Source organism: Schistocerca serialis, chromosome 4, assembly GCF_023864345.2.
Source record: "Schistocerca serialis cubense isolate TAMUIC-IGC-003099 chromosome 4, iqSchSeri2.2, whole genome shotgun sequence".
Lineage (NCBI taxonomy): Eukaryota > Metazoa > Arthropoda > Insecta > Orthoptera > Acrididae > Schistocerca > Schistocerca serialis.
Genome location: NC_064641.1, coordinates 322,438,341 through 322,462,008, shown reverse-complemented (window position 1 = coordinate 322,462,008; position 23,668 = coordinate 322,438,341). Strand labels below are relative to the sequence as shown.

Sequence of the window (23,668 nt, the reverse complement as noted above, 5' to 3'; positions counted from 1 at the left end):
TTTGCGGTTATAAGTGATGAAGTCACTTATGCGAGTGCAGGCTTTCTCGGCGAATTTCATATATGAAGTCTTCGCAGGTTCAGGCCTGAAGATGGAGACACATTCCATCGAAACGTTGCTACGAGACGACGACGCTACTCGGCTGACAACCCGCGAAGACTTCATATATGATGAAGTCACTATTTCATCATCTGTGACGATGTTGGAAAAAAAATTGTCACGATCAGCCTCATAACGTGCGTGTAATTCCGCACAGATGGTGCTCCTTATGGTCTCGTGTTATACGGCGAGGAAGCCAACGGGCACACACCTTTGTGCCCCCAACTGTTCGACGAGTGTGTCGCCACTACCAAAGGCGAAGTCCACTTGTTCAGCGAAGTCTTTGATTCTGATCCATCGATCACCTCGAATGAGAGTGTACGCACGTTCCAGCATTGCAGGAATCACAACTGTGTACAGGCGGCCGGCATCCGGACAATCGGACAGGCAAGAGCGACGACTTGGGGATGATGGCAGACGCCTCACCCAACGGCTCGCTGTGCTTTCGTTCACCAGGGCCCCATAATAATTCTGCGAATGGCCCTGAATATGTTGGATGCCCCTGTTTCCCGCAAAATTAATCTCAATGACGGATCTCTGCTCAGAACACATCTCCGTTACAGACGTCATTTTGAAGGCTAGGTATAGCGCCGCCACCTATCGGAGTTCTATGAAACTATAGTGGCTGAAGCGGAAATATTCCCACCATATCCCACGACAAATGCCGCATTTTTTCAAGCGAAATTGACCAAGGAAAATATCTTGCATTACTTGTGGATGCCCCATATAATAGCAGATACTACACACATAATTAAAGCAACAATTTGACCCAACGTCTTGTGGAAGTCAAGACAGTTTAGTGTAAATAGCAAAACAGTAGCTTTACGTTACGAATAACTTATGCATTCCCTTTTTAGAGTCAGAGAGCCCAAACTGAGAGTTTAGTTGGAAATAATTAACAGTCAAGAGATGTGCTTTGACTGACACCCAGCCAGCGGCGACTCAAATGCAGGTACCGCGGAAGCATTGATAGCTTAGTCATGCCTATCGGCCGAGATGCTGACGGTAGCATCACTAAAAAATCACGACGGAAATAATCCCGAACCGTATTACTGAGAAAAGGTAGTACTAACACGAGTTTCTATGGTCCAAGCGGCTACCAAGTGAGAGAACAGCGTTAACATACATTAAAATGGCAACAACACCCACGCTAGTGCTCATCACAAAGCGCTAGTGCTCATCACAAAGTGCCTCCGACTAAGAACTGCAACCTACTTGGCGGCGAGGGTGTCTCTAGTCAGTTCTGCAGTGAGGACACCGTCACAAAGCTGGCGTCCACCGACATAAAGAGGGACGCGTAATTATTTAAATTTCACATTTAAGAAATCGTTCACGCAGGAGAATCATACATTCCGCAATTTGACCATCGAAGAAACTCCTGTAAGAACGACATAATAATAAGCATCGCTGGCGTAGGGAAACAACTGAAAGAATTGAAAACAAATAAGTCACCACCTCAGGGTAGAATGCCAAATCGGTTTTACGAAGACCACTGTACGGCACGGGCCTTTACGTAGCTAGCATTTATCGTGGATTTCTCGCGCAGCGCAAGGTCCGAGCAACTGTAAAAAGGCGCTCGTGACTCTTGTGAACGAGAATGGTAAAAGGACAGACCCGCAAAATTATAGACGAATATCCCTAGCATGGGTTTGCAGCACAATCCTTAAACACTTTCTCAGTTCGAATTAATAAATTTGCTTATGAGAATCAGCATGGTTTTAGAAAACATCGCTCGTGTGACAATCAGTTTGTCTTTTCTCACAAGATAAACTGCGAACTATAAATGATTGGCAACGGGGAGATACTATATTCCTAGATTTACGAAAAGTATTGACACGGTGCACCCACTGCGGAATATGAACGAAGATACGAGCATATGCAATAGGTTCTCAGATACAGTAATAGAACCTAATATGTTGTCGACGACGGGAAGTACAGAGTAGCCCAGGCACGCTCCGTACGGTAAAATGGTTCAAATGGCTCTGAGAACAATGGGACTTAACTGCTGAGATCATCAGTCCCCTAGAACTTAGAACTACTTGAATCTATCTAACCTAAGGACATCACACACATCCATGCCCGAGGCAGCATTCTAACCTACGACCGTAGCGGTCGCGCGTTTCCGGACTGTAGCGCCTAGAACCGCTCGGCCACCCGGGCCTACACCTTACGGTAGCTTGGATGTAGATGAAGAGGTAGATGTTCTGGCCAGCGATAGCATGGTCTCTCACGATCAGATGAGATGTTGGAGGGAGTGAAGAGGAGCCAGTTATGCGAAGGCTGGGACGGTTTGCTATCCCTAAGCCTCGCAAAGCTGTGGCTCCAAATTTGAAGTAACGGGTCGGCAATCTTTGTAAATTAAATTTCACCATCTTGTAAGTAATTAGGAGTAATTAATAGGGGGGCAGTAATATTCTTGACATGAACAGGCTCACGGCGTTGTCTATTAGCTAGGGAAAAGTGGGTAACGTCAAATTGTTTGACGACATTTATCGATCAATTAATTTCACCGAGTTTTGTATTAATTTCGTCTATAATTGTCGTGATAATTTCGCCTATAATTGTGATGAGTAATTTTTACGGACAGTCGGTATCTGCCGTCAGTATTAAAGTTTGATTTCATCGCTCTCTCTTCGTCAGGAGGCTTGTTAGCGCTGCAGATACGAAAGTCTCTGCTGTACAGTATCTCCCCGCAGAACATGACAGATGGCGGTTGCGTGGGTGGGAGAGTGACTGTTCTGGAAGCACTGAACTGCGAAACTGGGATGTTTTCACTCTCTCACTCGCGACATCGGCAAACCTCTCTCCACTTTCATCGTATTAATGGGCATCATTATAAACATTATGGCTAATCATCTGACATCTCATCACTGCACTCGTACATGTTTAACACTTGAAGTTTATCGTCACATACGGCCCATAATTACTCGCAACGTGGCTGATGAGAAGGAGGAATTTAAAAATTAATATGAAACATATCTGTTTCAAAAAGAAGTTTAGTTTTATTCAGAATTCCAGTACCTCATAACATTCCTCACCCTCCTGTCTACGGCACACTGTTTTTGAGCATAATCTCCGTTCATTGCGACGGCCTTACGCTACCTTACTGTGAGGTTCTATATGCCTGCATGCTACCTCACTACTGGTCGATGTCGGGACCAACGTCTTACTGCATCAGTAACCTTCGCCATCACCCACTTACTGCTTCCCACGGAGTGCATCATTCACTGGGCCAAACACAATGAAGTCGAACGGTGCGAGATTAGGGTTGTAGGATGGATTGCGAAGAAGAGCCGAATAAAGTTTTGTGAGTCCCTCTCTGGTGCACAGGCATATGTGAGGCCATGCGTTGTTATGGAGAAGGGGAAGTTTGTTTCCACTTTCGCGTCGAAGAACACGCTCAAGTCGTTTCCCCAGATTCCTAAAGGTAGCACAGTACACTTCACAGTAGATCGTTGCACCACGGGAGAGGAAATCAAGCAGAGTAACCCCTTCAGAGTTCTAGAAGGGGGTCGCCATTACTTTACCGACTGAAGTTGCAGCTTTGAACTTTTTCTTCAGAGGATAATTGCTGGACTTTTGTATTGCTTCCGGTTTGATGTGATGAATCCATGTTTCATAGCCTGTGAGAACGACCGACAAAACATTACCACAATTAGCCTCGTAATGCGGATGCAATTCCGCACAGATGGTCTTTTGTTTCTCTTTATGGACTTCTGGTAGGCGGCTTGGAGCCCAGCGTGCACACACTTTAGAGTGCCCCAACCGGTGGACGAGTGTGTCATCACTGCCAACAGAGACGCCCAGCTGAGCAGTGAGGTGTTTGATTGTGAAACTCCATCACCTGGAAAGAGAATGTCCGCACGTTCCAACATTGCAAGAGTCACATCTGTCTGCGACCGGCCGGCGTAAGAGAGTTCGGATAGATTTGCGCAGCCTTGTTGCGATATGGACAGAAGTCTCACCTAACGACTTACCGCTCTTTTGTTTACTTCGAAGTCTGCGCAGACATTCTGCCAAAGCCTAAGAAAATCTGCGATTCTCTGATTTACCGCCAAAAGTAACTCAAAGACAATTCTGCTCAGAATGCACCTCCGTTTCAGGCGCCATTCTGAAGGCTACTTATGGAACGTCACTTATCGGAACTTCATGAATTTGTAGGGGCTGAAGCGGTAATATTTCATGATGTTCCACAACAGTTCTGCACTATTCTTTCAACCGAAATCGGCTGAGCTAGTAACAGACTGAATTTACTGGTGGGAAACTGAAAGTTTTTTGCTAATGAGCTGCCTCGGATTACAAACTGTACTAGAGTATGAAGTAAAGAGAAAGACAGAGCCGTATCCGAAAAAAAGGAGCAGACGATTATTTTGCCGGAGTAAAGAGGACCAGTAGATGTGGATTTACGAAAATGTGCATTCCGAACACGTATTTCTACTAATCTCTTAAGAAGTTAAGAGAAAACGAATGCAGCAGCAGTTTCTCCAAGACTTTGGCTGGATCTGCCCACTAAATATAGAGACACAAATAGTGTGGCTCGGTTGCTTAGACGCACCAGAAATATATTGAAAGCACTGCATACCCCTTGGCAGTAATTACTCCGTGCTAAGTTGTCAAATTGTAAACAAATGCAAGTCGAAGGGACAAAAAATTACAGCTATAGGAGACGATTTAACCAAACATACAGAAGCTACAACGGAACTGTGGTAGTTACTGTAACCCAAAAGGTGAGAAACAAGCTGTAATCGGTAGCAAGGTATATTCCCATAGTTTCCGAACTGTAGACTGCAGAATGACTATGTCACTGCATACACTGATATTTACAAAGTTCGATTTCTGTTATTATGATGAAGCAGTATGAAAGGTAATATTTTTTGGAGAAAATTTTGTAAACAAGTACTCTAAATTCTAAACTTCATTCAGAAGTTCTGCAGCCCCATCCCCAGCCACCTCTGAAGTGTTTATGTAATCTGTCATTTATCGCTTCTTTCACCTCGGTTTCAAATTTGTCAAGGCCCACTGCAGTCTGAGACTCACGTCCACTAGCTAGGTACGTCGGGTCAAAAGGCGGGGAGATGCACGTCTGCCAGTTCCACTAGTATCATCAATAATAACGCACTCTGCTCTCCAAAACAACATTCGGGGTAAAGATTGTCTTACGACTAAACGAAGAAATGGAGTTATCTGGTACTTCATAGGAGAAGAATCAATAATTTTATTTTAATTGTATGTTTAATATCAGTAGATGGTCTTATTTTACCATAGTTGTCCTAAATAAATACTTCTTTACTTTATGTCATTCACAAACAAATACTTAAATACTTCGGTATATGTGTGTGTGTGTGTGTTTGTGTGTGTTGTGGTTCTTAATAATTTTTTATGCGTTTCATGTTGGAATTCACAGTTCCTGCTACTTTAAATACCATTACGATGATTAAGACCTTCTAAAAGGTTCATATTTTTCAAACAAACTGTAACTAATCACAAAGTCAGTGTTTTACATAATTTCTCTTAAAATGTATATGTTTTTGGTTACTTTCTACATTGATTGCTATTGATATAAATTGAAACAACAAGTTTATTGTGACCAGTCTCCGTTAATTTACATGCACGACATAATACAGAGTTTTAAACCTCCATCATTATGTGGATTTATGTAGATCAATACGACTAGTATATGTTCTTTTACGACTTTCCAGTAACCTGTGGCAGTTTCTGCATTGCACACAGTTTCCTTTTCGTCTTATTACATGACATACACCAACAAACATTGTAGGTATTTCAGTGTGACAGCTTGTGTGATGTTATATGACGGGTAAAGGAACCTGTGACCACGGGAGAAAGTGATGCAGAGTCGTAATAGATCATATACTAGACGTATTAATCCACATAAACCCACCTGATGGTGAGATTTAAGCCTTTAGAAAGAGTCGTGAAAATCAATAAATTGTGGCTAGTAATAGTCAACTGAGTCGGTAGTTCACCATTATGAATCCGGACAGTTTATTTTCAAGGATTCAAAAAATAGAAGCTGTACTTAGATAATTTCCTAGTTCCACGCATTTCACATACCTCTGAAGCACAGGATAATTTTTTGTATCCAAATGTATCAAAAACTGCCGATGAAAACATGAATCAGTCAGCACGAACGCACCTCAACTTCCTACGCACCCCGTCCAAGGGAAGAAGGTCGGCAGCTCCGAGTTAAATGACGCGAAATCTGTGCCCTGCGAAAATCTGCTGCGTGATCGGCACTAGTGGACAGCCATTCTTGCTGAATAGCGGCAGGTCTAGTGTTTAGTAAAGACCGAACTGCCAATACCTCCGAAACAGTAATTATTCTGTCCACAGCTTTTAGAATTGACCAGAGATCTCAGGAATGTCTAGGCAAGTGTGTCACAGAGCGTAATTACTACTGCTACAGATTTCTCTATGTCACAGACATCAAACGTGACTTTTCTTTGTCATGATCACCGTCGAAATAAACAAGTAGAGGGGTTCATCGTAGTGAGTAATCGTTTCCTTTTTTCCACAGCAAAACAGCATTCGTAATCTGAGAGATTGCCAACACAGCTTTCTTGCTGCAATGTGTAACGATCATTATATATAAATCCTCTTGCCACCACATCTCTCTATCCTGCGTCTTAGTCAGGCTTCTTGTTTAATAATTCATGTACTGGGCTTGAACGTTTCGGTAGCCATCTTGTAATTTTGTGAGTTTCGAACGAAGACGACAGAAAAATTACCACTTTAAGTTCAGTGAATGAATGTGGAGTGATATCCATAGATTATTGATATCTGGCAGTGAGCACCAGCTCTAGATGTTATTACAGATATGAAGAAATGAAGCCGAGATATTATGTCACCTTGTCAGCGTAACTTTCTTTTTTGATATCGTTGGCGTAACACTTCAACTGACATTGAAGATAGTCACTGCTGGGCGAAATCGGTAATCTGCGTATGTTTACCTACAATCTCTAAACATAAATACACTCCTGGAAATGGAAAAAAGAACACATTGACACCGGTGTGTCAGACCCACCATACTTGCTCCGGACACTGCGAGAGCGCTGTACAAGCAATGATCACACGCACGGCACAGCGGACACACCAGGAACCGCGGTGTTGGCCGTCGAATGGCGCTAGCTGCGCAGCATTTGTGCACCGCCGCCGTCAGTGTCAGCCAGTTTGCCGTGGCATACGGAGCTCCATTGCAGTCTTTAACACTGGTAGCATGCCGCGACAGCGTGGACGTGAACCGTATGTGCAGTTGACGGACTTTGAGCGAGGGCGTATAGTGGGCATGCGGGAGGCCGGGTGGACGTACCGCAGAATTGCTCAACACGTGGGGCGTGAGGTCCCCACAGTACATCGATGTTGTCGCCAGTGGTCGGCGGAAGGTGCACGTGCCCGTCGACCTGGGACCGGACCGCAGCGACGCACAGATGCACGCCAAGACTGTAGGATCCTACGCAGTGCCGTAGGGGACCGCACCGCCACTTCCCAGCAAATTAGGGACACTGTTGCTCCTGGGGTATCGGCGAGGACAATTCGCAACCGTCTCCATGAAGCTGGGCTACGGTCCCGCACACCGTTAGGCCGTCTTCCGCTCACGCCCCAACATTGTGCAGCCCGCCTCCAGTGGTGTCGCGACAGGCGTGAATGGAGGGACGAATGGAGACGTGTCGTCTTCAGCGATGAGAGTCGCTTCTGGCTTGGCGCCAATGATGGTCGTATGCGTGTTTGGCGCCGTGCAGGTGAGCGCCACAATCAGGACTGCATACGACCGAGGCACACAGGGCCAACACCCGGCATCATGGTGTGGGGAGCGATCTCCTACACTGGCCGTACACCACTGGTGATCGTCGAGGGGACACTGAATAGTGCACGGTACATCCAAACCGTCATCGAACCCATCGTTCTACCATTCCTAGACCGGCAAGGGAACTTGCTGTTCCAACAGGAAAATGCACGTCCGCATGTATCCCGTGCCACCCAACGTGCTCTAGAAGGTGCAAGTCAACTACCCTGGCCAGCAAGATCTCCGGATCTGTCCCCCATTGAGCATCTTTGGGACTGGATGAAGCGTCGTCTCGCGCGGTCTGTACGTCCAGCACGAACGCTGGTCCAACTGAGGCGCCAGGTGGAAATGGCATGGCAAGCCGTTCCACAGGACTACATCCAGCATCTCTACGATCGTCTCCATGGGAGAATAGCAGGCTGCATTGCTGCGAAAGGTGGATATACACTGTACTAGTGCCGACATTGTGCATGCTCTGTTGCCTGTGTCTATGTGCCTGTGGTTCTGTCAGTGTGATCATGTGATGTATCTGACTCCAGGAATGTGTCAATAAAGTTTCCCCTTCCTGGGACAATGAATTAACGGTGTTCTTATTTCAATTTCCAGGAGTGTAGTAGTTGCTCTCCATCTGGGGCTTTTCAGTACCTTAGAGAAACAAGAAGCATTAGTAGTAATGTGGAACAACAGATATTACTCTAACAGAAGTAGAAATATGACTCCATGACCCCATAAAAGAGTTCAATAATTTTTTGTACATTTTTCTGTGTCGATGATTGTAACTGACCGATATGAGATTATTATTACAGTATTAGCTTGTGGTAGTGCTGTGGGAGGCGTCACTCATCATTACACCTATGGGTTCAAATCACCTACTCGACAGAACGGCCCAATTTTTCTGCCTAAAACTGATTCTGTGTGTGAATAGCCATATGCCGTCACAACCAATTTGAGATTTTCACTCTGCAGCGGAGTGTGCGCTGATATGAAACTTCCTGGCAGATTAAAACTGTGTGCCCGACCGAGACTCGAACTCGGGACCTTTGCCTTTCGCGGGCAAGTGCTCTACCATCTGAGCTACCGAAGCACGACTCACGCCCGGTCCTCACAGCTTTTCTTCTGCCAGTATCTCGTCTCCTACCTTCCAAACTTTACAGAAGCTCTCCTGCGAACGAGGAGAGCTTCTGTAAAGTTTGGAAGGTAGGAGACGAGATACTGGCAGAAGAAAAGCTGTGAGGACCGGGCGTGAGTCGTGCTTCGGTAGCTCAGATGGTAGAGCACTTGTCCGCGAAAGGCAAAGGTCCCGAGTTCGAGTCTCGGTCGGGCACCCAGTTTTAATCTGCCAGGAAGTTTCGTCACAACCAATGCTTAGAAAATTCAAGGTGGATTTTGTGAGATACTCTTCATCACGTACTGTACTTGAAGTGATCCATATCGTGATACAGTTAATAGTGTTATTCCACAGTTCTTATTCTGAGAACTTCTGAATGCTTTTTACCTTGCGGAAATTTTTTTCGCCAGGTGTCAGCACATTTGTGGTCCTGTCACACATTCTGGGATCCCCACAGCCTCTCCAGTACAACTCTTTTACCGTATAACTGATGACACATTTTCTGCTCTTTTAAGTAATCACGTTTCGGTCTGGTCACCATACTATTGCTTCTGTCAGTATTAATTGTTATCTCTACATGACTCAACTAACTCCAATATTGTCCACGTTAATCAGAACACGTCAGGGTGCTGGAAGTTTCGATAGTTAATCAGATCCGTGTCAGCACAGCAGTCCTCAAGGGAAACAGAAGCACTGCTGCCTGTTGAATGCTAAAGCAGCCACAATGCAGAGTTTCTAATGCATCTGTGACTTCTCTGAACATTCTGCAGTTTGACAAGACTGAGTAGTTCCTTTTTTGTGGATATGCTAACAGAACTTTAAAATTAAGTGATCAGATTTATGTACGAATGGGTACGTACGTATGTATATATGCTTGCATGTTATCTCTGTTTGCATATCGAATCAATTTTGTTTCTACTAATTGTGGGAAGCCAACGTTGATAGTAAATGCATGACAACTAATACTGCTGTGACTAAGTAATATGGTATTTAGATAGCAGGTCATCACAGATATTTACAGATCACAATAAACGGCAAGTCGTTTTGTAAATATTTCTGTGACTCCTATGCAGTGATGAAAAGATTTGTACACAACAGAATAAAATATGTAACGTGCTAAAACCAACACGTGCGTGATTACTAAAAAAATTAATCGTTATTTTCAACGTAATTTATGACTGAAAACATCGCTCAGGAACTCTCTCGTCCTCATGTTGTTGTTGTCTCCAGTTCGGAAAATACTTTGGTACATCTATTTATGGTATTCTAGCCTGAGCAAGCTTCTTCACCTTCGAATAACTACTGCGACCTACACCCTTTTGAATATGCTTACTGTATTCATGCCTAAGTTCCGCTCTACGATTCTTAATCCCCACACTTTCCTTCATTATCAAACTGACTGCCCCTTTATGCCTCAGGGTGTGTCCTATCGACCGATCCTTTGTTGTAGTCAAGTTGTACCAGAATTTTTTCCGCTAATTCAGGTTAGAAAATCCTCATTAGATATCTAGTCTGACCGTCTAATCTTGACCATTCTTCTATAGCGCCACGTTTTAGAGGCTTCAGTTTTCGTCTTGTCTGAATTTCTTGTCGTCCACGTCTGTGCAAGATTGCAAGATTACACTCCAGACAAGTATCTTTACAAAAAACTTGTTACCTGTGCACAGAATGTATGCTGCTAACGGAATTTTGAGAGGTAGCATACATTTACGTTCCTTTCGTTTCCTGCTGTGCATTTTCCGTAGATTATAACACCAGAATTGAGGAGACACCCTTCGGTTGCATGAACATCTACTTTATGGGGCAGGAAAATTTTGAGCTATTTCATGATCGCTATAAAATCACGCAGGAATCAAAGAAAAATATTTAAATTCACACCACCGAATGAGAAAGCCATTTTCAAAACTATCTTTTTCATCTTAATGAAGAATATCTGGTGATTAGATTATAGAAGGCTGTAAAAGCTTCCAGCTTTTAATAACTCTTTTTCCATAATTTTTAAACAATATTTCAGGATATTTGATTAACTAAAATTTGTATGAAACATTTCACAATTACAGTCAGGAAAAAAAGAGTAATTTCCGACTCTACTCTTGAGTATCTCACAAGGTGTAATTACATGATTTTGTTTTCATTAGTTGATCCATACGACGAGGTTTTGTTTGCGTCGTTGGAAATTGTTAATGCACATAGGATGAGTTTGTATTCCGAATATGTGATATGAATAACGTGCGATATATTCTCTGTACCTACATTCTTCAAATAAAATTTATAGTCATGGTATTGCCTTTGCAATAATTCGATCATTACTCTTCCTAATTTTTTAAAGAATGTAACAGTAGTGGTTGGCTCTTTGTGAACGACACTGAGTCACGCTGCTAGAAATATGCGTTCCACGGCGCAATGAACGCCTCCAGTGTGCAGTACGTGGAACACGCAGTTCACTCGTGAAAGATACTGCACGTAATGACTGTGCCCACCTCACGAGGTACAGAGGTGTGCAAGCCGGTTCCTGAAGCACCGGTTGTGACATCATAGTTAACAAAAACGTCAATAATATACGAGAACGCTTTCCAAAACATTTCGTTCAAAAGACGGTGTTGTTTGTCCCCTACGCAGTTTTGCATCTTTTGTAGTGACATAGCAAATAGTCCCTTAATAAGCTTCTGTTAGAAATCCTAAAACGTGATACACTTACCGAAGAAGAAGGGCATTGTTATTTTTATCTGTGTGGAATTCCATTACGTCCTTATCGGGAATAAAATAATGAGAAAGTCGGTTGATTACATAATCATATTAAAGGGAACCTGAAAGTTGATGAAAAATAGCACCACCATCAGTAGAATGATAAACGCCCGTACCAATACACATTTCACGGATGTTATAGTAACAGGCTTAAAATTCCAGGAAGCATCAGGCTTGAAATTCATTCATGAACGACTTAAGTAACACCTTCATCGAACTGGGAGGAAGGATTCGTCTTACTGTAAGTGTGGATAACAGAAGGACATTAATCTGACGGTGCTTACCCTCAAATAACAGAAACCCCGAACAGACAAAATATTTTTATAGAAATTGAATTTGGGATCGTCGCAGTCACAAGACACCTCTAGGCTGCTAAAACCAAGGTGTGTAAACTATTTTCAACATTCGTTTATGCAAAGGGTGTGGATATGGAACCGTGCGCGTTGTGTGGAAGAAGAAGCAGTCTAAAACCTAAAACTTTTGTTCTGCAATGATGTAGCGTAGATTTAAACGCTAGAATTGCCAGATACATAAGTACTGTATTGGAGTACGCGTATATCGCTTAGTACTTTGAAAACACTAGATAATTGTGTGACTCTACCTTGAATCTGTATTTCCTATTACACTAAGACTTCTACAAACTGTGAAGCAGCAGTGTTATTGTAGCAGACTAAATCTTTACTCCACTCACTGATTGATTTGTACATATATATGGTTTACTAGGCACGGTACTATTGGACATGATTTTTCTGTAGCATACCTTCGATCCTTGGACTAACTCTTCCATCAGGTCACTCCGAGTCACAAAGCAACTTGACATTTTTTCACATTGACAAGAGATTTCCAGGACTGAAAGCAGTGTCAAGTGACAGAAAAAATATCCTGGCAATGACATAAAACTCAGTCCTCCGCCTTAGTTTTAGAATTTTGTTTCATACTTGCACACAGAAGCAGTTATTACTTTTTCGGCACTCTTCACTTTCAAAACACATTCAGTGCTTACGTTGTTGGTGTTGTTGTTGTTGTTGTTGTGGTCTTCAGCCCTGAGACTGATTTGATGCAGCTCTCCATTCTACTCTATCCTGTGCAAGCTTCTTCATCTCCCAGTAACTACTGCAACCTACATCAACCTACATCCTTCTGAATCTTTTTAGTGTATTCATCCATTGATCTCATTCTACGATTTTTACCCTCCACGCTGCCCTCCAATACTAAATTGGTGATCCCCTGATGCCTCAGAACATGTCCTACCAACCTATCCTTTCTTCTAGTCAAGTTGTGTCACAAACGTCTCTTCTCCCCAATCCTATTCAATACCTCATCATTACTTATGTGATCTACCCATCTAATCTTCAGCACTATTCTGTAGCACCACATTTGGAAAGTTTCTATTCTCTTCTTGTCCAAACTATTTATCGTCCATGTTTCACTTCCATACATGGCTACACTCCATACAAATACTTTCTGAAACAACCTCCTGGCACTTAAATCTGTACTCGATGTTAACAAATTTCTCTTCTTCAGAAACGCTTTCCTTGCCATTGCCAGTCTACATTTTATATCCTCTCTACTTCGACCATCATCAGTTATTTTGTTCCCCGAATAGTAAAACTCCTTTACTACTTTAAGTGTCTCATTTCCTAATCTAATTCCCTGAGCATCATCCGACTTAATTCGACTACATTCCATTATACTCGTTTTGCTTTTGTTGATATTCATCTTATATCCTCATTTCAAGACGCTATTCATTCCGTTCAACTGCTGTTCCAAGCCATTTGCTGTCTCTGACAGAATTACAATGTGATCGGCGAACCTCAAAGTTTTTATGTCCTCTCCCTGGATTTTAATACCTACTCCGAATTTTTCTTTTGTTTCCTTCACTGCTTGCTCAATACACAAATTGAATAACATCGGGGAGAGGCTACAACCCTGTCTCACTGCCTTCCCAACTACTGCTTCCCTTTCGTGAGCCTCGACTCTTTATAACTGCCATCTGGTTTCTGTACAAATTGTAAATAGCCTTTCGCTCCCTGTCCTTACGTGTACGCAGCCAATGGTAGAATCGGTTTATGCGCTTAGAGAATGGCGATTGTCTTTCTGCAGATCCGTCGCTGACGCTCGGGCTGTACTGCGTGGGCAAGATGGGCATCTCGTCGTCGTACGTGGTGCTGCCGCTGCTCGCCTCGGAGCTGTACCCCACGGTGGTGCGCGGCATCGGCATGAGCACTTCGTCCGTCTTCGGCATGCTGGGTCCCATCTTCATCCCGCTGCTCAACTACATGGTGAGGAGTCTCCGCCGCGCTCTTGTGCACCCCGCTGCCCTTCAATATTCTGCTTGACGCGAACGCGACTCCTTATGTACAACTCGCGTGGATCCACGTTCCGGTTCCAGGGTGTGGCGGGAAGGCGGAGAGGGCGAGGGGGGTGGGGAGGGGGAGTGAGGGGTGGGGCGGGTGAGAAGTTTCACCCTAGCTCTCTCACCCCCAAAACATCCAGCCAACAGCTCTCTTACCCTCCCCCCATTCCCCGCAATTTTAACATCTCACTTATGCCTACAACGTTCACAATAGTAACACTGAAATAAGCAAAATGCTTGAATTTATTAAAATATGATTCAATTAGAATTTTTTATCTTTATTGTATTTCGATAAATATAAGGAGAATTAAAACAAACAATAAAAACAGGTGATAAAACGGTGACATTGTAAAAAACTGTACAAAGGAGGAAAGTTGTGGAACTTAAAATATAAAAACACGGCGTTTACTACGCGTATGAAGACACACAGTAAGTAGACAGGTACAGTTTAGAAAACAACACGGCTACAAAATGGTTCAAATGGCTCTAAGCACTATGGAACTTAACTGCTGTGGTCATCAGTCCCCTAGAACTTAGAAATACTTAAACCTAACTAACCTAAAGACCTCACACACATCCATGCCCGAGGCAGGATTCGAACCTGCGACCGTAGCGGTCGCGCGGTTCCAGACTGTAACGCCTAGAACCGCTCGCCCACTCCGGCCGGCAACATGGCGACAGTCTGGTTTCTGTTCGGACGAGATAAAAAACACAACTTGCGACAGTATGGTGGCTTTTCGCAACACTGACAGGGGACGAACAACACTGAACCTTTACGTTCAAAAATGGTTCGAATGGCTCTGAGCACTATGGGACTTAACTTCTGAGGTCATCAGTCCCTTAAAACTTAGAACTACTTATACCTAACTAACCTAAGGACAGCACACACATCCGTGGCCGAGGCAGGATTCGAACCTGCGACCGTAGCGGTCACTCTGTTCCAGACTGTAGCGCCTCGGCCACCCCAGCCGGCTAACGTTTACGTTAAACAGAACTATATAGACGACACGGCGCCAGCTGGGGGTCAGTTACAATAATACACGGTCCTTATAACTAATATAATCTGGTGAAGGAGAAAAGCGAGCTTAAGAATTTTTCTGAAAGTTTACAAAATATTTAACTGTGTTGATCGCAATAACGTAATATTTCCATTTCGTTACTAGTTTTTATTGATACAAGGGACGGTCAATAAATAATGCAGTTTCTATTGAAAAATAGCAGAACTTATTGTGGTACATCGTGGAATATTTCCGCTTCAGCCCCCTATAGTTTCATGAAGTTTTGATAGGTGGCGGCGTTGTACGAAGTATTCAAAATATCTGTAATGGAGGTAGGTTTCAAGCAGAGAGCTGTCACTGACTTTCTTTTGGAGGTAAAGCAGATCATTGAAGAGATTTCTAGATGCTTGCATAAGGCCTACGGAGGCCTTGCAGTGAACAAAAGCGCAAAAGCGAGATGAGTCTTTGGGCGACGCGTCTGTCAACATCGTAACAAGAACACGCAAACATGGGCAACTCCCCGCGTGGCAGCCGCCGTTACACATCATTTACTCATAGAGTCATGGAACATGGGTACACTCTCATTCGAGGCGATCAAGGAACCACAATCAGACAGAAGATTGCCGTAAGTTAAACTGACATGAACCAACATCAGGAACATAGATATTTCAAGGTAATGAACGTTAAGTAGTAACGACATTCCACTCGTGGTAAAGATGATGTGTACGTGCACTGTAGGCAAAAACGATATTATCTGACGTCATTGCCGGATAGAGAAAAGGAAAACATAAATTAAGTGTTAATACATAAATAATGGAAACATACTTCGCTCATTAATCAACGAAAATTGAACACACTGCTAGTTAAACCAGCGAAGTAATATAGTGCAATGCAGAATCTACGGTGATAAACAAACATATTATTTCGTTAAAAATAAAGACTCTAGTCCTGTTAAAAACATATTTTATTTAAAAAAACAGGATAATATGAAAAATTTAACATGCCAGGCTTAATAGGAAGTGTTCCTGAGTAAAAGGTTAAGATGTCCTTGTGGCGAAATGGAATATGCACAGTTATTCAGTCTAATTTTTCAATATCTGATGCTATTTGAACACTAATTTCTGTTTGTGTTTGTCGGCGTCAGTGAAAAATTGCTGGAACTGCCGACAGGTGGCACATAAGTAGGCGCAGTTATAATTAAAACTACACAATAATATTATTATTAATATGGTAATAAATGAAAAATTGTAAGAAATTATTGTATTAATAACGACTCTACTGTGTTACCCGAATTGTAAATCTGCGTTGTTGTGCGTCATCTGCCGGGTGTTTCTGGCAATTTTTGATTGATCGTAATAAGTACACACAGCAACGAGAGTTCTAATAGCTTCAAACGATGATAAACAAGTTTGGCCAACTTGCATGCTTTTATAATACACATTCTGGATATTGAAGAGAGAGACATTTCGTAACGACAACGGCTGTAGCTTTTTGCTCAGTTACACTTATTAAACACGTGTGTTCCCTTATACTTAACATTTTTCATATCATCCTACGTTAAAATAATTTATGCGTTTAAGCTGGTCCTGGCGTCTTTATTTTTAACGACAAAATATATCTGTTTAATCCCGTAGGTCCTGTATTGAACTTTATAGCTTTGTTGTTGTAAGTAGCAGTGCGTTAAATTTTGATTCCTTGATGAGATTAGTATGTAATCATCACTTAGAGTTTCCTATCTCCTTAATGGCTTAATACTATTTATTGTTCGTTTCGACGTGATAGGTGCTTTCCTTTCCTTTATATGGTACCAAGAAATAATATTAGACGATGGCGTTGCAGACTACAGTGTACACAGACAATATGTACACCATTGAGTGGTATTTATCGGTCATTAACTTGAAATACAGAATTTTCTTGAAGCTGCTTTAAGTCGGCTTAACTGAAGGCTATTTTATGTTTCTGACTGTTCTTTCTGATGTTAAGCCGATCATCTGGCAACCGAGATAGTAACCAATTGAAATGTAAAATATTTTTTCAATCAAGACAATTAAAAGGTTTGTAAAAAATTTGAAAATAAAAAATATGTATAAAACTTTATGATAGAATAATAAACGAGAAAACCGGTTTGCATTGGGATGGGATAGAGTACGTAACTATAATTTGAGATAGACACAACCTATATAGAGTAAAAAGATTTGGAAACGACGTGGGTCGTGTAATAGACATAGAGACTTTTTAAAATTTCGTACATGGCGGGAGCAGCAACCGTGCAATAAAATCTACTTATAGAAATAGTAAACAGGCAAGCAGTTGCTAAATGGATCGTTTATAAAAACGTCTTCTTCAGAAAGAAATATTGACAACTGTATTACATGTTGTGCCAGAGGTACCTTAAAACATAGCCGACTGACGCTTGACAGTTTGCCATAACATATAATTCAGTTGTCAGTATTTCCTTCGGAATAAAACGTTTTTATAAACGTTGGAACCATGGTAAAGGGTTTTAGCGAACCTTCCATTTTGCAACTGATTGGATGTTTACTACTCCTGCGTCAAGATACAGAGACTCCAAAACGAAGTTTAATAAAAATTTACGCAGGTAACCATAAATTATTTATTTTAAATTCCGGTAGCCGATTCGGTCTTTATAAGTATCTTCAGGCCGAAGATTCCAGATCACATGTGGAAACCGTTCACGGAGTTGTGAAGCGCCGATTGGTACTTGTCGCCAACCGAATAGTTGTACAGAACGAAACCGGTTGCAGGAATTTAAAATAATTTTTTTTTTTTTTTTTTTTTGCTGCCTGAACTGCTTTTTATTAAAATATTAAATGTGATCATTGTGGTTCCTTAGTGACACCATAAATCATTGTAATAACAATATTCTCTCACAATTATGACAACGTTATAATTTACACAATACAAAATGGAAAAGTCTACTCTATATTACGCGTGTTCGACTTAACACAACGATTCTGGACATAAATCATCAAACGGTGTGTGGCAGTATATCTCGTCTGCCAACGACCTCTGCTAACAAATACAACTTAAAGAAGGCGATACCTTAATATGTGATGTGGAAGCATGTGACGCGATCCTGTTTACAGGCGTAAATCAAGCAGGAAGTGATCATTGGTAAGACCAAAGCTTATCACTGACGCATAGGTGAACAAGAAGGGTCATGAAACTATTAAAACAACGTAAGCAGCCCAAAACTGGCTCATTAATTTAAATAAACGCTGCATCAAAGATCGCAAGAAAACAGGAAGACAAATATTAAGCGTTTAAGTCAGGAGGAAAGAGTGTATTAATATGCAGTATCAGGTTTCAGATGTGATAAAACATCAGTTAAAAAGCAGAAGCTGCAGAACAATATGAGGAGGAGGATTCAAACGACGAGAGACAGAAATCCGAACAAACCGACGCAACAGTGGAGCATGATGGTGGATTCCCTAGCTTGCAGGGCGTAGCACCTCATTGGGTTATGCAGGCAGTGTCTGGCAGTTGTCTTCCGATCGCGTAAATCACGTAGGTTATTTACATGTCGCTAACTGTAAACGTTAAACTCTATTTTTGAAGGCTCTTTCTCCTACTAAGGTCCATGGGGCCTTAGAGCCAGACTTTTGCCAACATGGTGCCTAGCATGACGTTTTATCTGATGGACCCTGACTGTGTGGACAGTAGCTGCCGGCCTTTGACAAGTATGCCTCCGTGTCTCGTGATTCCTGGACAGAATATTCGCAATTACTAGCTGAATTTCATAAGAGAACTCAATTAGTCATTCTTCTCTCTCTTTCTAATACCAGCGCACAGTCTCTCGTAGCCTTTTCTTCTTCTCGCTCCCCTGCAACCACATTCCAGTCTCCCATGGCTATAAGATTTTCATCTTCCTTTATGTACTGACCTAAACGTGCTATATCCTCCATGCTTTATCTTTTCATCCTCTGCTTTCGACGTCGGCATGTGTACCTGAACTACAGTTGTCTGTATTGGTTTGCTGTCGATTCTCATGAGAATAACCATATCAGTGCTCACAGTTACTCACTCTCTGCCCTACCTTCCTACTCAGAACGAATCCTTCTCCCGTTATATCATTTTACGCTGCTATAGACATTACCCTATAGTCGTTTGACAAGACTTAATCCTTGTTTTGTTTCCATTTCACCTCACTGACCCCTGCTCTACACTGAACCATTGCATTTCCCTTTCTAGATATTCTAGATTCCTTGAACTTCTGACATTCCATTTCCCGATTCGGAGAACGTTACCGTTTCGTTAGGTACTTAGTCTTTCTATCATGGTCATGTTCCATTTAGCAACCTTCCCCCAGAGATCCGAATGTGCGACCAGCCCTGAAACTTTGAAAATGGAGAGATCATCAAAACGTTTTTCAGAGCCCATATGGTCTATGAATACACGTAGCGTGTACCTTCTGCACTCTCATGCCGTTATGCCGTTGATCATTGCTGATTCTTAACATCTTCACATAGGTAGTCCCCCACCCCCTGTCGCAAGGCATATCCGAGACCGAAAGCGTGTGGAAATGTGACGTTTGCCAGCCGTAAACTTCATATTATTGTATAAAGTGATGAAGAAAAACCGTGGGGGCCTCATGTCTGCTACAATTCCAGTTTTGCGAGTTTATGCGGATTGAACATTAAAGCTGAACATTCAGTGCCCTTTGATGTCCCTATGATATGAAAGGAGCCAACTAATCTTGTAGATAACTACTTTTTCTGCATGGTATATTGTATTCACAAACACCTATGAAAGCCGGCCGGAGTGACCGTGCGGTTAAAGGCGCTGCAGTCTGGAACCGCAAGACCGCTACGGTCGCAGGTTCGAATCCTGGCTCGGGCATGGATGTTTGTGATGTCCTTAGGTTGGTTAGGTTTAACTAGTTCTAAGTTCTAGGGGACTAATGACCTCAGCAGTTGAGTCCCATAGTGCTCAGAGCCATTTGAACCATTTGAACCACCTATGAAAAAAAAAAAAAGGTTGAATAGCACCCAACTCAACATGCTGTCAGCTTTGTGCACAATTCCAAAAGTGGTCATCTGCCTGTACTGAATTCAACCTGTGGGGTTACAGCCTGTACCCTTTGGCCTGCGTCTTCGATATAAGAATGTTCATCACAACCTCTTGGTAGGTCGATATAAAATCATTTTTCTGCCATTATATATCCAACTAGGTCTCATGAAAAACTTTTAAACGGAAAGAATAAGGGTAGAGACGATTCCACTACCTGAGAGACAAGTGAGTGAGACGCGACTCAAGGAACGAATCTTCATTGGTCCAGAAATTTTTAAAATTTGTATGGACCAAGACTTTAAGCTAGAGCTCCGTGGCAATGGAAAACAAGCTTGGGAATGCTTTAAAACTGATGTGCATGTCTCCTTGGGTAAAAGAAGAGTGGCAGATTATACTGAGGCATTGAATAACGTGATGGACAGGTATCGTCGCTTACTCGTGGGTTGCAACATGACACTCAAAATACTCTTTCGGCAATCGTATTTAGATATTATTTTTAAAAGAGGACTGAGAGTCAGTGAATGATGGTAATCATGAACTGTTGCTCCAGTATTCATCAACAGTGGAAAGAATATATCGGGATCGGTGGAACAGTTCTACACTTGAGGACTACTGTTGTATATTCCTTCAAAATACCGCATAACAGAATTACAGTAATCAAGTAAAGAGAAAGCTCCCTGTTCTGTAGAAATCAATGATTGTTTTCGATTTGTTCTCTTGTTTTCATGTATGTTTGAATTGTTAAGTTAGAAGTAGTCGTTTTAAATCGCATTTTTAATTTAAAAATAACATTCGCCACCATTGCATTTGTATTACATAGTGTTGTTAAATGATGCACTTCCCTGATACTCTAATTTATTACTGAGTATTTACAGAACTAGAGTTAATATGAAAAAGCTACTAAAATATTCTTTTTCTTTATGATCCCATATCAGTAGAGACGAAACCTTCCATTTAGGTCACAAAAATTTCTTTAGTTGACCAGTGTAGTTACGGTTTGACAGCGCGATGTGTTAAAATTAAGGTGAACCGAAGTTACTACTGCACAGGAGAAATGGTGATACGAAAATGCTGGCTCAGTCTCATTTTGAAGACACAGGAAATTAGGGGGCAGGTGTTTTCTTAAATTTTAACGTATATTATTCCCTATGTTACAAAACCATTTTTCTGGAAACAGAGACGTAATTATGTAAATTCATAAATAGACCCATTTGATCGCAAAATTAATCAGCATCAAGCAATACGGTAAACCATAGTACAAGTGATAACCAGCAAGTGACTAGTGTGCCCTTACTCTTCAATTGCTCTTGATTCAAGATTTGCATGCCTTATATAAATAACAGGATATTTAAAGCATTCTGCACAGTGGAGAAGTATACGTGCAGCCATCTTGCTCCAAGCCATTTCGCGGAAAGACACCCGTGGGGGGCGCAGATAAAGAGCCCATGGCCTGAACAGCTCTCTATATTTGCTGCACGTGGGCATCCAAGCATCATGAATGGGACACAGATATGATTTCCGGTGATGCAACAGGCCCCTAGTGCCAAACGGCCTGCGACTCGGGTGAGTGGGATGAGAAGATACATTTCAAAAGAAGGCACTGTTAGCGGCAAAAGTAGAAAGATATTTTCTTCTTAGTAAAATACCTCGAAAATGCAGTGGTGGCACTCGATTTAAGAACCGCAGGGATTTTCTGACATAAGTAAACAAGAGGTTTGGCAGAAGTTCACCTGCGCTAACGAGTACTGCGTCATTAGTGAAAATGAGTAACGGAGAGAGAGATAACTTTTTTCTATTTAAAATGTTTGAATGTACTTTACTATTTAACCGCAGAGAGAATAGCTCAGAGAAAGAGACTAGCGTTTTCTTAAGGAGCAATTACACGGCATGGCGAAGCATGGTTTCCTTGTAGAAAATATTCAATCGAAAGCCCTATCTTAATCAGAAACTTAAACTTCTTCAATCAGGTCTTCTCAAGCAACGCCTGTTGATAGAAGCTGCTCTTCTGCCACCGCTAGAGGTGATGTAGGGACTTAGAAAATAAAGGGGCAGATTTGCACTTTGCCATTGCCAACTGTCGTTGGTGCCGCGAATGGCTGATTCTGCAGCCACTTCAGCCAGTACCTAACAACACTACGGAGGGATCGAGAGTAGCTGTGAGAGAATGCCAAGAAAACTAAAGTCACTTTATAAAAGTTCGACCGTTTCAAGCTTCACTATCAAGACTTGCACTTTTAATCAACAGTGTGCTTTCAACTCAGACCATATGTATCCCCTTCTGCAGTACTGTCTAACATCATGACAAAATTCCGTACAACCCCGTCCGTAACGTCACAAGGCAGGGTCCCGGTAGCGTGCACCATCTGCATGTACGTGGATACTCTGCAAATCACATTTAAATGCATGGCAGAGGGTTCATTGACTCACCTTTACAATAATTTTCCATTATTTCAAACTCGTACAGCGCGCGGAAAAAACGAACAGCTACATTTATCGTGTAACCTAAGTTTACCGGATTCCTTTCAGCACTCATGCGGATGACCTCACACTTTTCGTTATTTAGGGTCAATTGCCAATTTTTGCCCCATACGGATCTTTTCTAAATCGTTTTGGAATTTGTTTTGCTCTTCTGATGACTTTAGTAGTCGTTAAAAGACATCTTATAAGAAGTAGCGGACTCTGTACTACATTCTCTGTCATCCCGTACATTTGATTGGAGGCTAACAGCAGTCAACAGAAAATTACCGTCCCTTGCCTAGAATCACCAAGATAAAATAAGGGAAATCAGAGCTCGTACGGAAAGATATAGGTGTAAATTCTTCCAACGCGCTATAAGAGATTGGAATAATAGAGAATTGGGAAGGTGGTTCGATGAACCTTCTGCCAGGCACTTAAATGTGATTTGGAGAGTATCCATGCGGACGTAGATGTTGATGTAGATGTAGGCTACCGTTAACACTACAACAGTAACGGCCGCGTATGGAGTCTAATCGAGACCAGGAAACATTAACTGCTGTGAAATGGTGTCGCATTGTGTTCTAGAGACGAGTCTTAGTTCTGCACAACACCAGATACCAAACGTCGACGAGTCCGTCGGTGACAAGGAAAGAAGTCACATTCTTCCGAGGTTTTGGAGAACTACAGCGGTGTTACGTCTGGCGTCAGAGTGAGGGTACGAATTCAGGTGACGGCTAGCTATGATTAAGGGATTTCCGACGGAAAACGATACGTCACAGACATCCTGCGTCCTTGTGTGTTACCTTTCATTTGTCGTTATCGTGTGGCATTCTTCAACTGGACAATTCTCGTACACCTGTTGCATCCTTCCCTATGAACTATCGGCCTGATGTTACGGAACTCCCGTGGGCAGAAAGGTCCGTAGATCTGTCCCGGACAGAACGCGTGTAAAAGCAGCTCGAACGTGAACTCCGTCCTTGTGTCAGTATCCAGGTACAAGGGTGAGAGGATGCAATGGCTCTGTGACATCCTTCTCAATCGAATCAGTGCGTGCATCCAGGCCAGACGGGGTG

The 23,668-nt window shown here is 42.4% G+C and overlaps 1 protein-coding gene across 1 annotated transcript in view; it reads left to right on the top strand.

The window, feature by feature from the left end:
- The window catches only part of LOC126474434 (beta-alanine transporter-like), a gene marked incomplete at its 5' end in the record, with an annotated part of 833,602 nt that overhangs the window by 728,139 nt on the left and 81,795 nt on the right, over positions 1-23,668 (top strand). Inside the window, one exon of the mRNA XM_050101905.1 lies at positions 13,857-14,035. Within this exon, the coding sequence (XP_049957862.1) occupies positions 13,857-14,035 (179 nt within the window). The remainder of the gene's footprint in view (positions 1-13,856; positions 14,036-23,668) is intronic.